Source organism: Ascaphus truei, chromosome 1 (genome assembly GCF_040206685.1).
Source record: "Ascaphus truei isolate aAscTru1 chromosome 1, aAscTru1.hap1, whole genome shotgun sequence".
In the NCBI taxonomy this organism is placed as follows: Eukaryota; Metazoa; Chordata; class Amphibia; order Anura; family Ascaphidae; genus Ascaphus; species Ascaphus truei.
In genome coordinates, this window is record NC_134483.1 from 352,829,046 (window position 1) to 352,842,322 (window position 13,277).

General features: G+C 43.7%; 1 protein-coding gene across 2 annotated transcripts in view; it reads left to right on the top strand.

Moving 5' to 3' along the window:
* The first annotated feature begins 5,644 nt into the window (after positions 1–5,644).
* LOC142499661 (alcohol dehydrogenase 1-like) overlaps positions 5,645–13,277 on the top strand; it is a 38,801-nt gene continuing 31,168 nt past the window's right edge. The window contains exons 1-2 of one of the 2 annotated variants that reach the window (XM_075609352.1): positions 5,645–5,771; positions 13,145–13,246. In XM_075609352.1, the coding sequence (XP_075465467.1) occupies positions 5,754–5,771; positions 13,145–13,246 (120 nt within the window). In that variant the 5' untranslated portion in view covers positions 5,645–5,753. Of the gene's footprint in view, positions 5,772–11,519; positions 11,591–13,144; positions 13,247–13,277 lie in introns of those variants that run through there. The other variant, XM_075609362.1, reaches the window with a different exon arrangement.

Below are 13,277 nucleotides of genomic sequence, written 5' to 3' on the forward strand. Positions count from 1 at the left end.
CTTTCTTATTTAGAGTGCATTATTTCTGTTTCTAACAGCAAAACCTTTTGAAAATGAAACAAAAACACTAAAGATATACAAGAATAAATTGAGACCTCTTAATCCTATCAAAGGGCTTCTAACCCAGACTACTTCTATCTGCAACAGTTCTATCTACAGTACACTGTCAGGGGATTGTCTGGGCTTTATGTGCTTCCCCAGAAATCCACACACAGAGTTCACACTTCCCAGATGACTTTATTACTTGCCTGTGGCATGGGGGAGGACCTGAGACTGTAGATCCAAACACAATGTAGCCATCAAGTAAATCTGGGAGTGAGGGGACACTAAGTGAACTTTAAGGTGACCGCCCAACAGTTGTGATGCCTCATTAACATCTCCTTTGTGTACTATTATAGACACATCAGACATCTATATTAGTGCTCAAGGGAGCTTTGAAATACACAGTAAATTAGGACATTGCAATGCAAATGCATTTACTGTAACTTCTGAACTTGAATCAAGATACTGGTTTCTTTATGGCAACACACATTACATTTTCGGTCCCACCTTCTACAGTATATGAGCCTCTCAGACTGACACCTATTCACACCTCATATATGAAAATAGTAGATGCCGGGTGCACACTTATAGTAAGTATTGCAGTATATGAAATATACTTATCAGTATCAGGGGTGCAGGTGGTAGGACAGGATACACCAACACGTCCAGAAAAATTGTATAGAGAAGAAATTCCGCAGCACTCTCCAAAATCTTGATCAAACTTTTTATCCGCCGCATTAGGCAATCACATCAGCCAGGAGCCACGTTTCGGATCTTCATGGAGCTTGAGAAAGGACCGGGAAGGTCAGAAACGTTACTCCTGGCAGATGTGATTGCCATATACGTGAATAAAAAGTGTGATCAAGATTTTGGAGAGTGCTGCGGAATTTCTTCTTTACACACCTCGTACAGTATATGAATACAAACTAAAAAGACCATTTCCTTTTCCATTGGGGCACACGGAAGAGACACCTAGAGTCATAAAATTGCATTACTTCATCACAGCACTATGGAGCCAAAAGTCTGGGTGATTCCCCAATACTCATTTTAATGTTTAAATGGTGCAATATTTTATTTGTCCATATATTGTACAAATATGTCAACCTTCAAGGACTCTACTCACGTACATTTGTGGGTTCTGTGGGAAAAAAAATTACATTTTAACTTTTTCACTGCCCTTTATGACGTAGATGATACGGCAAGAGCCCTGGTATGCCTGAGGCTCACATATGTCACCGCTTAAATACTCGTTCTTTACGGTAGTGGTGAGCATCATCAAAACGGAGATGAAGGACCCATTCCTATGGTGTACATCAAGAAAAGTTGCACCGCATGGGTGACGTACGTCATTAGCCTTTTTTAAAGGTCTGTAAGCGATCAAGCACTGATCATGAACTGAAGGGATGAGACCTTCCCCTCCTTGTAACATCTGACCTGACGGTCAGAAGAAACATACATGATCGCTCCGAAGAGTGGTCATGTGATGCAGAATGCCAGAGTGTCTGTGGCCACTGAGGTGACTTGACCCTCCAGCACTGAAAGGATTAAACTGCAATTTATATGTACAGGCAATAAAAAAAGTCAACATTTGCTGTAATAAAACAATTTTTCAGTACTGACGCAACTCATAAGAATACAGTTTTCATGATAAAGATAGGATTCTGCAACATGACACTATCTGCAACACTCATGGTTATGGAAGGCACTCTAAAATATACAGGATCACTAAATTAAACTGATGATATCTGTTCTGTTAAAGGCTCACTGTGGCAAGTGAGTAGGGGCATGTAGCCCAACTCAACCCCGTATACTAAGCAAGGGGAAGCTTCTTAATTGCTGAAGTATTTATTGGACACAACAATACAAATAAAAGGGAAAAGATACATGCGTACATACTGTGACATGGGAGCAATGGAGGGGAGAGGGGGACTAGAAAGGCAAATAGGATAATGCAAGGTATAGGGACAGGTAAATTAACTACAATCAGTTTACTAGAGGAGATAAGTGAGGTGACGGCTCAAGATTGCTGCTGGCTGAAAGAAGAAGCATGCTAGCCTGGACAAACAGGAAATAGAGCCAGGCTGTGCCAACTAGCAGGGGAGGAAGGGGCAGCCCAACTAACAGAGAAAAAGCGGTGTCGCCAAGGCAACTGGCTGAGAAGCCAAGGGAAATAGTTATATTAGTAACAACATAACACTGAGGAGTGATGGCTGCCTCAAAATTGGGAAAATACACAGAGAGGTTCCAGGACAATATCAATATAATGCTTTAAAAACAAACAAAAAGAAAACTTAATAGCGTAATAATTTCAACATTAATTTTGAAACTGCAAGTGTTGCTTAGACAATAGCGTTAAGTTAGTGTTGGCCAAAAGTAACTATGTGAGCCACCAGTATTAACAATAATAATTCTAATATTATAAATGATTTTACAGTTATTGATCCTTGCCTTTAACCTATTTAACATATCACTGACATTTGTTCATATATTATGTGACACTGCTAATTTAGAAGCTTCGGTGCAATTTTTGCCCATTATTTACACAGGCAAACTATGAATCTCGCTAGCCTCAGGTAGGAGATAGTAATTGGCCAGATTTAAGTTGTCAATCCCTATCTCACAGTTTATTGAATAGCATATGAATACTAGGGGGAGATGTATCAATGTAAAGAAAGTGCAAATAGAAGTTTGTTTTGACGCATTGCTCCATTTTCACGGATCAAATAATACCAAACAATTCATGTTTATGAGGTTGCAAAGGACAGGTTGTTATGCCGGTGCTGCCCGCAGACCAGACCCATCCCCTGAGCTGAAGGGGGAAGTGGTAATACATGCACCCGCAGCAAAGGGAGCGTGTCCGGAGTGTGGTATGAAGCGTTGCCAGGCCAGGTGTAGTAAGGTAGACAATACTTGCCGGTACCGGTTGTAGAGATAGAGTGAAGGATGCCTTGCCGAAGTCAGGGAGTGGAGAGTGGAGATAGGTCATAGTCCAAGCCGTGTTCAAGGGGTTACCAGAGTGTGCGTTGTCCAAGGAGTGCCGAGATCGAGAGCCAGAGGGGGTAGTTGTACAAGCTGCGTCAGAACCTGTGAAAACACTGAGAGAATCCAGAAGTACTTCCATACAGAGACTATGTCGAGCAAAGACTGAGAGCAGAGAGGAGCTAGATAAAGCAGGAAGGTCCAATTAGGAACAGAGGCGGGACAGGAAGAGCTACAGGGAGACACTGCAGATTGGTGCAGGCATAACAGGCCAGGTGAGTCTTGTTGGTAACCCGAGTATGCCCGTGCAGTGTGCGGGGGCGGAGCCTGAGTTCCGGGGGACGGGAATAAGAGTGTGCAGACTGAGCGTGCTTCGTAACTCGTATACGCGCGTGAACCGAGCCAGTGGATGGTGCAGGTGTGCATGCAGGAGGGCATGGGCGTGCCCGGCGCTGAGCAGAGGAATCGCCGAGGGGAGTGATCCCGCGATGGCGGCAGGGGCGGGGAGCCATGGAGGCTGGTAAGGCAGGATTGTTTTGTGTGTCCAGGGGCACCCTGCGGGGAGGGAGTGCTCTGTGTGGGGAGCGTGGAGAACGCCGATTCCTGACACAGGTATCCATTTCTCACTCCAACTTGACACTAAAAGCATAACATTTCATATGTTAATTATACGCATGTATCATATATTAATTATACCATGTATGTTAATTATACAAACACAACAGTGGAGATGGTTCTTTTCCCGAAGTATTATAGGAATATAAATACGGGACACTTTATATGTCCAGCCAGCTTGTTAAAGTAGTTTTTTTCCTTTTAGCCATAAAAATGTCATACAGAGATTGATTGGACTTACTGTATGTGTGTGACAGTAGGGTGTAACCAGGCTATACAATAAAGGTTAAGTCCATCTGGTTACCCCTGAAAACAGTGGGTCCCTGGCAACTACATAGCACCATAAGCCAGGGGCCATGTATTGTAACATGCAAAAGTTAAAGTGTCCACTGTTCCGCATTTCATGTTCCCTTTACCCCAGACTCATGAAACTTCTTGTGTGTAAGTTTTAGGTGGGATATTTAGGTAGAAATGCAATTGTTTTGTTTGCAGGAGTTTGGTAGATGCTGGGAAGTCTTGATACACATCGGAGTTCAAAGAGGAGACGGGATGTTTAGAGGTGTCAGAGTGTTAAGTGGCCGGGGGGCAGAGTACTGGGTCCAGAGAACAGAGACCCCTTGGGGAGAGGACACTCTTGTCGGCCATAATCAGTGGAGCCTGCCCAGTAGGTGGTAATGGGTTGACTGGGGGAAGCCACAGAATGTAGGCACGTTTTCCATTGGTCAATCCATATGTCCTGCCCACCGGGCAACCCGAGCCAGCTTGGCACACCCCTACTCTGACATCAGCCAAAAGATAAGCCCCTATTCCTATTGGCTAGTGGGAAGGAATTCCCATGCTCTGATTGGTCGCTCCTCCTTCCTCCATGCTGAACATAGAACAGCGGATGGTATGCAAGGAGGTAGCCAGACGATCTTGTGACTTCAGTCGATGAGGCACGGGTGGGCTTTTCAAAGTTGTTCTGGTACGAATAGCAGAGCAGCCGGCTTTATTTTTGGAGCTAAGAAAGACTGCCCTGCAGAGACTACAGATGCACCGACGAGTATTCTAAAACTTGCCTTTTAAAATCTGGGGCTATCAGCAACAAGATCCAGGTACATGCTGGGTACATGCTGCAAACATTTCAGTGACATTTCTGCAGAGACTAATGGCCCATCGGATTAACATAGCAGAGGTCCCTGGCAGGCCCATTCAGTTTGAATGGAACTGCCAGGCACCCCTGCTGTTAATCCGATGGGCCATTAGTCTGTCTGCAGAAATGTCACTGAAATGTTGCAGCATGTACCCAGCATGTACCTGGATCTTATTGGTGATTGCCCCAGATTTGTTTTAGAATACTCGTCGGCACTACAGTAAGTCAGTCGCGCGGTCCAAGTTCTCAAATAGGTGCAGTGGTAAGCCTTCCGAAGCATGTGCCCTGCACCAATTTGAGCCTTCCTTTCACCCCCAGACCCCAGTAAGTGTGTATTTCGTCTGTATTTTGTGTATTCATTGTGTGTACACGGGTTTACCTGAATAAACTTTATTTTGTTCTACTACCTTGTTTATGCCTAGTGAATGATCCCGGTATAAATTTGTAAAAATTCCTGGTCTCCCGTGACAATGTGGTTTTCAATTAAAGGAGTTTTACGATAAATTAAAGACCGAGCAATTGATTTATGAAATCAGAAATTGAACATAGCGGGGTTTGTTTCATTTATTGTGCACTTGGAATTCACAGATCAATAGATGGATAGATGTATAGATCAATTCCTGCAAAAATGTTGCCTATCTATTATCATCAATTGATGTTTTTAATTAAATAAATATGGTGAAATTATTTTGCATTGATTTTGTCCCAGTTTTAAAGTCAGGAGACTTTAGTAAATAACACAATTTGACTTTACGTATATCAGACCACGTTAATGAGATTAGCTCTATCAGATTTCAGTCTTGCACAAAACGTTCCCAGCAGCTGCAATGTTTTGTATCATGTGACTGAGGGGCGTGATCAGAAAAAGCAACAATTGCACTGGGTGCAGAGTAAACACTGGCAGTGCTTGGTGAGCTGAACTAAATAATCAGCACTGAAGAGATTTCTCCATCTCCTGCAACCTCAAAGAAGAAATACGGTAGATATGGATACTGCAAGAAAAGTAAGAAGTGTGCTTACAAAATAAATGCAAAGTGACATATAATTATAAATCTGCTGAATTCATAAATAGAATTTCAATGGATATTATCAATCGGTGAAATGCCTCGAAAAAGCAGTGATGTTGTGCCTGATTAATGAAAAATATAATTTACCTGTAATAACCCTGTTGTTGAAAGAGAGGACAGGAATGCATTGCAATTATGGCTGGCCCCTCAGGCAGTGAAAGGGTTACGTTTTACTGTAATGGTCGTTGGCCTGTATTTTAGAAAGACTGAAGCAATATGTATTCTGTAAAAATAGGACTGTGGTGGGGTGTTTTTTTTTCAGTGGTAGGGGTACTCTGGGTGTGAAATAGTTAGTGATACCATTGCACTTTGACCACTGATTTTAGTTATAAATTGTGAGGAAACACTACAAGTATCCATGCTGCATGATTGTGTCTGTATTTCCCTATTTTTGACAAACCCTTTTTGCAGTCCTTGTGGCAGCTAAATGGTTAAAGCAGTAATCTCCCCTGGTTGTTTTTTCCCCCATTATTTTTGTAACTACCTGAGACAACCTGCTTTCTTCCCACCTAGAGCTTCACTCTTCAGGAAAAATAGGTGTTCATAAAACGTTGGTGTCAGGGAAATAAAAATGGACGGCAGCAGCGTAATAGTGGTGGGGGTAATGCAGCTATGACTGATGGCTAATGTGCCTGTCACCAACAAATTATTATGAACCCTTTGCTGTGGGATTTCTCATGTACCAGAGGGCTGTTAGTAGTAACCAACCATTGATTTGCCTGGTTCTGATTTAGAAGACAGTTCTTTAACAGAGCCAGCAACTTTAGAGGTTTTAGATTATGATCTTCCCTTTACCCCTCCAAACATTGAAGGGATATACAGAACATTGCACTGCAAATGTTTCTTGTGTAGCTAGGACTCGTTCTTGGCAGTAAGCCCTGGTAAGAGCAGGCCTGCCAGTACTAATCATGGGTTTTCCCCACTCCCTGCAGTACCCATGAGTGACAGGGAGAGGAGATAGAACTAGGCCTGAGTATACCCAATCATGGGTCAGACCTGGTGTACTCCTCCTGACTGTACTTAAAGGGGATTGCCACCCAAATTCAGTAGTGCCTCTCCCCACTTGGGAGAGGCAGGTCACACAGCAGAGTGTTTGAGCATTGGGCCTTCTCTGTTCCTTTTCCCCTTGGGGGAGAGTGAGTGTGAACCTTTCCTCTGCCTCTGCTAGAGAGACAGGGAAGAGCAAGAACAGCTGAGCGGGCCCTTGACCCATAGTGGTTGTCCAGGGACCATCCTACAGCTGGGTAGCTGACTCAGAGACTGAGTTGGGCAGGCCACTGCCGTGCTTGTGAGTGCTGACCCAAAAAAAACATTCCTGTTCATATACCTCCTGCCTTGTGTCTGATCTTATTGGGGAAGGGGAGGGAGTATTTCTAGCATAGAAGATCGCCTCCATACATCTGGAGCCTGCGGCAGATGGAGGCGCTGAACTGCTAGAGAACCACGTGGGGTATATTTCCCAGAAACCTGTCCTGTGTCCCCACAACCATCAGTGGACGACTCAGCCCTCCTGCTTACCAACGGGTAGCATGCACCACACATGCTGTAATGGCAGAATCTCCCATCGGGTGGGGGAAACACTGTTGTTTTTAATGTAAATCAAGATTATTGAGCTTATACTATATCCACCAAAGTGTCAGTTTGGGCTGTTTTATGCCAAAAGGCCCATTTGGAGCTGCTTCAGCTGATATAGAAGAAGTCCCTATATGTTTCATGCAGAATACATTTCAATGATCAAGGCAATGTTTATGAAATTAAATAGTAATCTTATCAAGGAACTCCTGTCTGTACAAGTATAAGCAAATTTCAGAAACTGGATCCCTGACTTGGATTGACTGCAAGAAGCTTCATTGTTAGTCAACAAAAATGTCAAATTCAGTTGCTCCCTTTGGAGACTTCCAACTGGGGTATAGACTTTAAGGCCCTTACTCAACTTGATGTAATGTCACTTTATAGAATAGGGGTCTACAACACTCATCCACTGTACAGAACACAGTAAAATGATTTATGGAGGGGGGGAGGGAGGGGGAGAGAAGTGAAATTGGAAGATATATTTAGAATACATTGATTAAAACATTTAAGTGGGGAGAGATGAGAAGCAGGACAGCCATTGAGTAGGATATTACAGTAGTCTAAGCAGGAAAGGATTGGGCATGGAGAAGAGTATGAGCCGTAGAGGAAGGGAGATAAAGCAGTGCATATTTGCTTTTTTGTGCAGGAAGAAAAAACAGGAATTTTCTAGAGTGTAAATGTAAGCACAGAAGTAAAGGAAGTAGTAAAAGGCACAAGCTTCTGTGGCAGGTTAAATGATTGTGCCATCCGATGTATATTTAAAAGGGGTGACAACATATATATGGTGGACAAATCCTTATTATGACTCAGACTCTTATACTAAACCACACTAAATGAAGATCACTGGATTCCAAATTCTCACCCACAAATACATCTGACACTGTCCACTTTTGTACGTTTTAAGTCCACTGTATTCTTCCTTGCGGGGAAGTGGGGCCCCTCACGAATTGCTTGAGAGATTCACCTTGCAAGGAATCCAGGATTTGCTTCAGGCTGAATTTGGAACAAATTGAAGTCTCCCATAATGATTACCTCTTCTTTAATTGCCATCTTAGTTATGTCCTCTATTAACACCCCATCAAATTTACCATCTTGTCATGGAGGTCTGTAGACCACCCCAGTACCATTGACAACTTTATCACTGGTTTCTAATGTTACCCAAAGGGCTTCAGTTTTTCACGCAGCACCTTGTACTAAAGTAGCCTTATGCTCATAGCAGTAAGGCCAAGAGACGTGATTTTTGAGACGTTGAGTTATCAAAGATTGCATGGAGGGAGATAGAAGAGAGAGAGGTTAATGAGCTGGATATGAGTTGATACTATAACAGGTGAAGTTGGCATGATTAGTTAAGGGGAAATGTATCAATTGTGGATGAAGGATAATTAGAAGGGAGACCTCAGTTTCTGTGCTGGGAGAAATGGTTGAGTGGTTAATGGTGAAGAAAAGAGCTGAGGCACTGGATGAGGTAGTGAGAAGTCATGTTGTTTTGCAAGTTTTGGAGTTAATCCAGGGTTGATGGTGAGAAGGGCAAGAGCACCTGAGTAATGAAGGAACAAAATGTTCTCAAAAAAGGAAAGTGCGAAGTTGTAGGCATAAACTCCATTGCAAAGTTTGTTAGGAGAGAAGAGTGGAGAGAGTTGAGAATTCAGAGTTGTGGTGAGGGCAAGAATCTAATGGAGCATAGGTCACAGAGATAATGAAGGTTAGAGGGGGTGGAGGTGGGGAAGAATATAACATATTGAATAAAATAAAATTGTGGTCAGAGTAGACCCTCTAGGGTAGAATCAGAGCACACAGATAATTGTTGGTGTTTGCTAGTTTAACAATGTGACGGTAGGGGGTAACCAGGCTCTCAATTAAAGGTTAAGCCCGTTTTTGGTTACCCCTGATCCGTATATACGAGTTTAAGAGAGTTAGCTCTTTGAGCCAGTAACAGTGTACCTTTTTTACATACTGTATGTAATAAAAATATTTTGTGTTTTTATCTTTCCGGGCATGCCAGCGAGCAGGGATTGCTAGGGTATGAGTTTCAAGGGGGGGGGGGGGGGGGTATGCAGAGGAATTGTTGTCAGAATGTGCCAAGGTAGTTGGGGTCCGGAGTTGTTGGTTCCCTAAAAATGTACATGGGAATCATGCCTGATTCTCGGATACATGTAGGCACATTGTCCTTGCAATATCTTCCCTTGAAAACGCTTGCGCGACTCACCGCTAGTGTTCCCTGCTTCAGCATAGCCCAGAAAGGTAAATGGGGCACAGAAAGTGTCCCTGTAGCTGAGGGGATCCTTAGGTTAAAGGCGGTACTCCAGTTAATGACCAGGTAGCCCAGAACCTGTATTTGGTTCGTGGGTGCTCCAACCTTCGATAAGGTTATGAGGGGACTCAGAGTCCAATAGACAGTGTGTGGGGAATACAGGCTGATAGAAATAAAAGTACACTTTTCAATTCTATTCCCAATATCCAGGGCTTAGGGATGTATTAAAGTATATTTTATGAATACATTGTAAGGTAACTGACTGTCAGGGCTACCCATGGGTGCTAGTAAGTCTGCTGGACATCAGAGTTCAAAGCAGCCAGAGGATGCAGGAGGTGTGAAAGCCATTTGGGTAGCATGAAAGAGCTCAAGTACCCAAGTCCGGGGCACAATGGCAGTCGTCCGGGCTGCCATTTGTTCTGTCGAACTTAGTGGAGCCAGAACTAGAGCTGGAGGTGGCAAACTTCTGCATGTCCCTTGGCAATTTCATATTTCCCGCTGACCCGGCTTTCTACACCAGCTTGGCTCTTATAGGCTACTGAGAAAGTTTCCACATGATGATTGGCTGCCGAGTTTCATGAATGAAACTCAGAATACTAATAAGAAACGTTTGAGGCAATCAGATTTTAGATTTCTAGCGGTAGAAGTGCGGGCGGGCTTTTCAGAGATGCTCTTGCGCAAATAGCAGAGCAACTAGCTTCAATTTCAAGCCAGAAAAGCCTGCCTGCCTGCCAGATTCTAAGTCCTGCCTTTTGCAACCAAGTTCTCAAAATCGAACATAGTGGTCGCGGCTGGGATTTGATGCCGATTTCGGTTCCAGAGAATCCGTGGTAGCTCGCGGTCAAGAAAAGTCCAAGTTCTCAGAAGAGAAGGCAGCAGTGGCGTGTTTTAACTTCACGCCAATTTGGGAACCAGGAGATTCCGGGCTAAGTCCCCGTCAGGTTAAAACTCTTAGAGTTCCCTGCACCTGGGAGAGTCTAGTTTTCGACTACCAGTAAGTGTTTTTTTCGTGTTTCACTGTCAGGAGTCAGGTGCTGCGCGCCGTCACTCGCAGGCGCACAGTTCTCCTACCTGCTCAGACGGCCGCTGCTGGGGTCCTGGACTCCCCGGTCTCACGCGCACTCCCGCTTCCTCCGCGCATGCTCACAGCTCCCCCTCGCGCCGGACGGCATCCTCACGCAGGCGCACGTGGGCTGGGGTCACAGCGGGAGTTCCTGCCTCTGAATCGTGGCGTGCACCCTCTGTGCGCAGCGCACGCGCGTGACGCACGTGCCACGTACTTGAGCTCCGTGGCAACAGGCACTGATTGCCCTCATCACCCCACCAGGCTTCATTACCCTAGCCTATGACAGGCTCCGCACTGACACTCCTCGAGCCCGCCTCCTTCTCGGATTGGACCATCTCACCTATTTAGGCTCAGCAGTGCCACAGGCACATCGGCTGAGCATAAGCTTCCTGTTCCTGTGCTTACCTCTCTTGTCTCCTAGTTTTCCTGCCTTGTCTTGCTTGATCTCCCGTGTACCGACCTTGGCTTGCTTTTGGACCACCGCTTCTCTGGAACCCCGACCTTGGCTATCCACGACCCTCCGCAACTCTCCTATCCTGAACTCGGCTCTCGGACCTCGACCATTCTACCTTCTCCTGCACTGACCCCAGCTACTAGTACCTCCATAGTTCCGGACTTCTCCTACCCTCACCTTGGCAATTATTAAGACGACGCTACTCTCTCCGCTCCTGACCCGGCGAGTTCAACTATGCACACTCCAGACTGGATCCCCGTGGTGTTTCTCTATTCCCACCTCAGTACCGAGGGTCTCGTCTAGTTTGTGGTGGGCACAGCGTGACACACTGTGTATAAGCGAATTTATGCGAAGAAAATTACAATTTGTTTCATTACCTTGTTTTGCTCAGTGAATGATCCCGGTTAAAAAGGTATAAATTGCCTGGTCTCCTGTGACAAACAATATAGTGTAATCTTTTGTACACATAGTAGATGGAAGATAAGAGCAGCTCAAATTCTAGCATACCAGACAGATGTAGTCTCCTTGATAAGTCCTTTATTTAAGGTTCCAAGTCTTATAGAAAATCTATCTCTATCTCTTGCTTTTCATTTAGAATTTCTACCTAAACCAATTAAGCGGAGATAACTCTAAATAAATATGGCAATGAGTAAGCGATTTATCTTTCTATTTTATGCAAAAAAAACGGCAAATTCTAAACCTGTTTTGTATTAGGAGTATAAAATCATGAACATTTTCTATAAGATTTTGTAAGTAACAATTTATTACAGCCCAATTTGCCTTCAATTACTATTTACCTTATAATTAATGTATAGTGTGTAGTTTTGAGGCATGTGTCCCAAATACAGTGCTCAATCTAAGTCTGAATTTAGGTAGATATTTAAGTCCATCAGCAGGAAGTCAGCATATGAACACAGCAAGATATTGGACCCAGTGCTTGATAAATGCATCCACAATAGCGTATTGAGATAAGGAAATAAGGGTTAACATACCGTTGGTTTGTAGGACTGCGCCATACATGACCCTTGTGTTGCTGCACTGTTACCGGTCATCAAGTCTCTAATGAAAAGAGACATACAATACTCACATATAGCTGCTTCCCTGGGTGCGTGCATCCACACTCAATGTGCAATGTAGTGGTAGAAATCCAAGGATCCCAGCGGTGCACAGCTCAATAGAATAGGAGACCAGCAAGGTGTTGGTTAAAAAGATAGATTTATTGAAAAAACATGGTATGGGGGACACACTCTGACGCGTTTCGGACTGGCATAGTCCTTAATCATAGAGCTCTAGCTTGTAATATATTTGACTTGACTAACGAGAAAGCTCCTTAGACGTGATATTTAATTTCACGGAACTTTCAAAACCTCTCCGGTCTCTTCGTCATGTGTACTCTTGCATTAAGCGCACGCATACTGAACACGTTACAGTATGTGACAGAAGGAATGTTGAGCAATATCCACAACAGACTGCCTGTGTAGTACATAAGTCACTTCACAATTGATTAATTAGTAATGATAAGTAACATAACTGACATTGCACTTTTGATTTATCACTTACATGTTCCTAAATGAAACATCCAGAGACTAAGAATCTGCAGTATCATTTTGTTGATTAAGAGACTTGCATGCGTCTTGGGTGGTTTTTTTAAACTTTTTTTGCAGTGACAGAACACATAACATTAAAGTCCTCCAGTATTTCCAACATATGTATTTATTAGCATGAGATTGTAGTCCAGCCTGGGATTTTAAAGACTTAATTATCCATAGAATACAGGACCGTTATAAACCATGATGAACTGTGATTGCAGGTAATGGAGTAGACAAACATTGGATCAAATGTCATGATTACATGGAACAGATTGGGGAATACTGCTACTCACGTTTTATGTAACAATGGAGTAATTAATGTAATCTAGGATCACTTGTTGCCTTCATTTTCCCTTCCTCTTCTTTTCTTACAATAGGTCATAAAATGCAAAGCAGCTGTAGCCTGGGAGGTAGGTAAACCCCTCGCTATTGAGGAGGTGGAGGTCGAACCACCAAAAGTCCATGAAGTTCGCATTAAGGTAATATGTTCATTTTCAAAAGTGTTTTTGA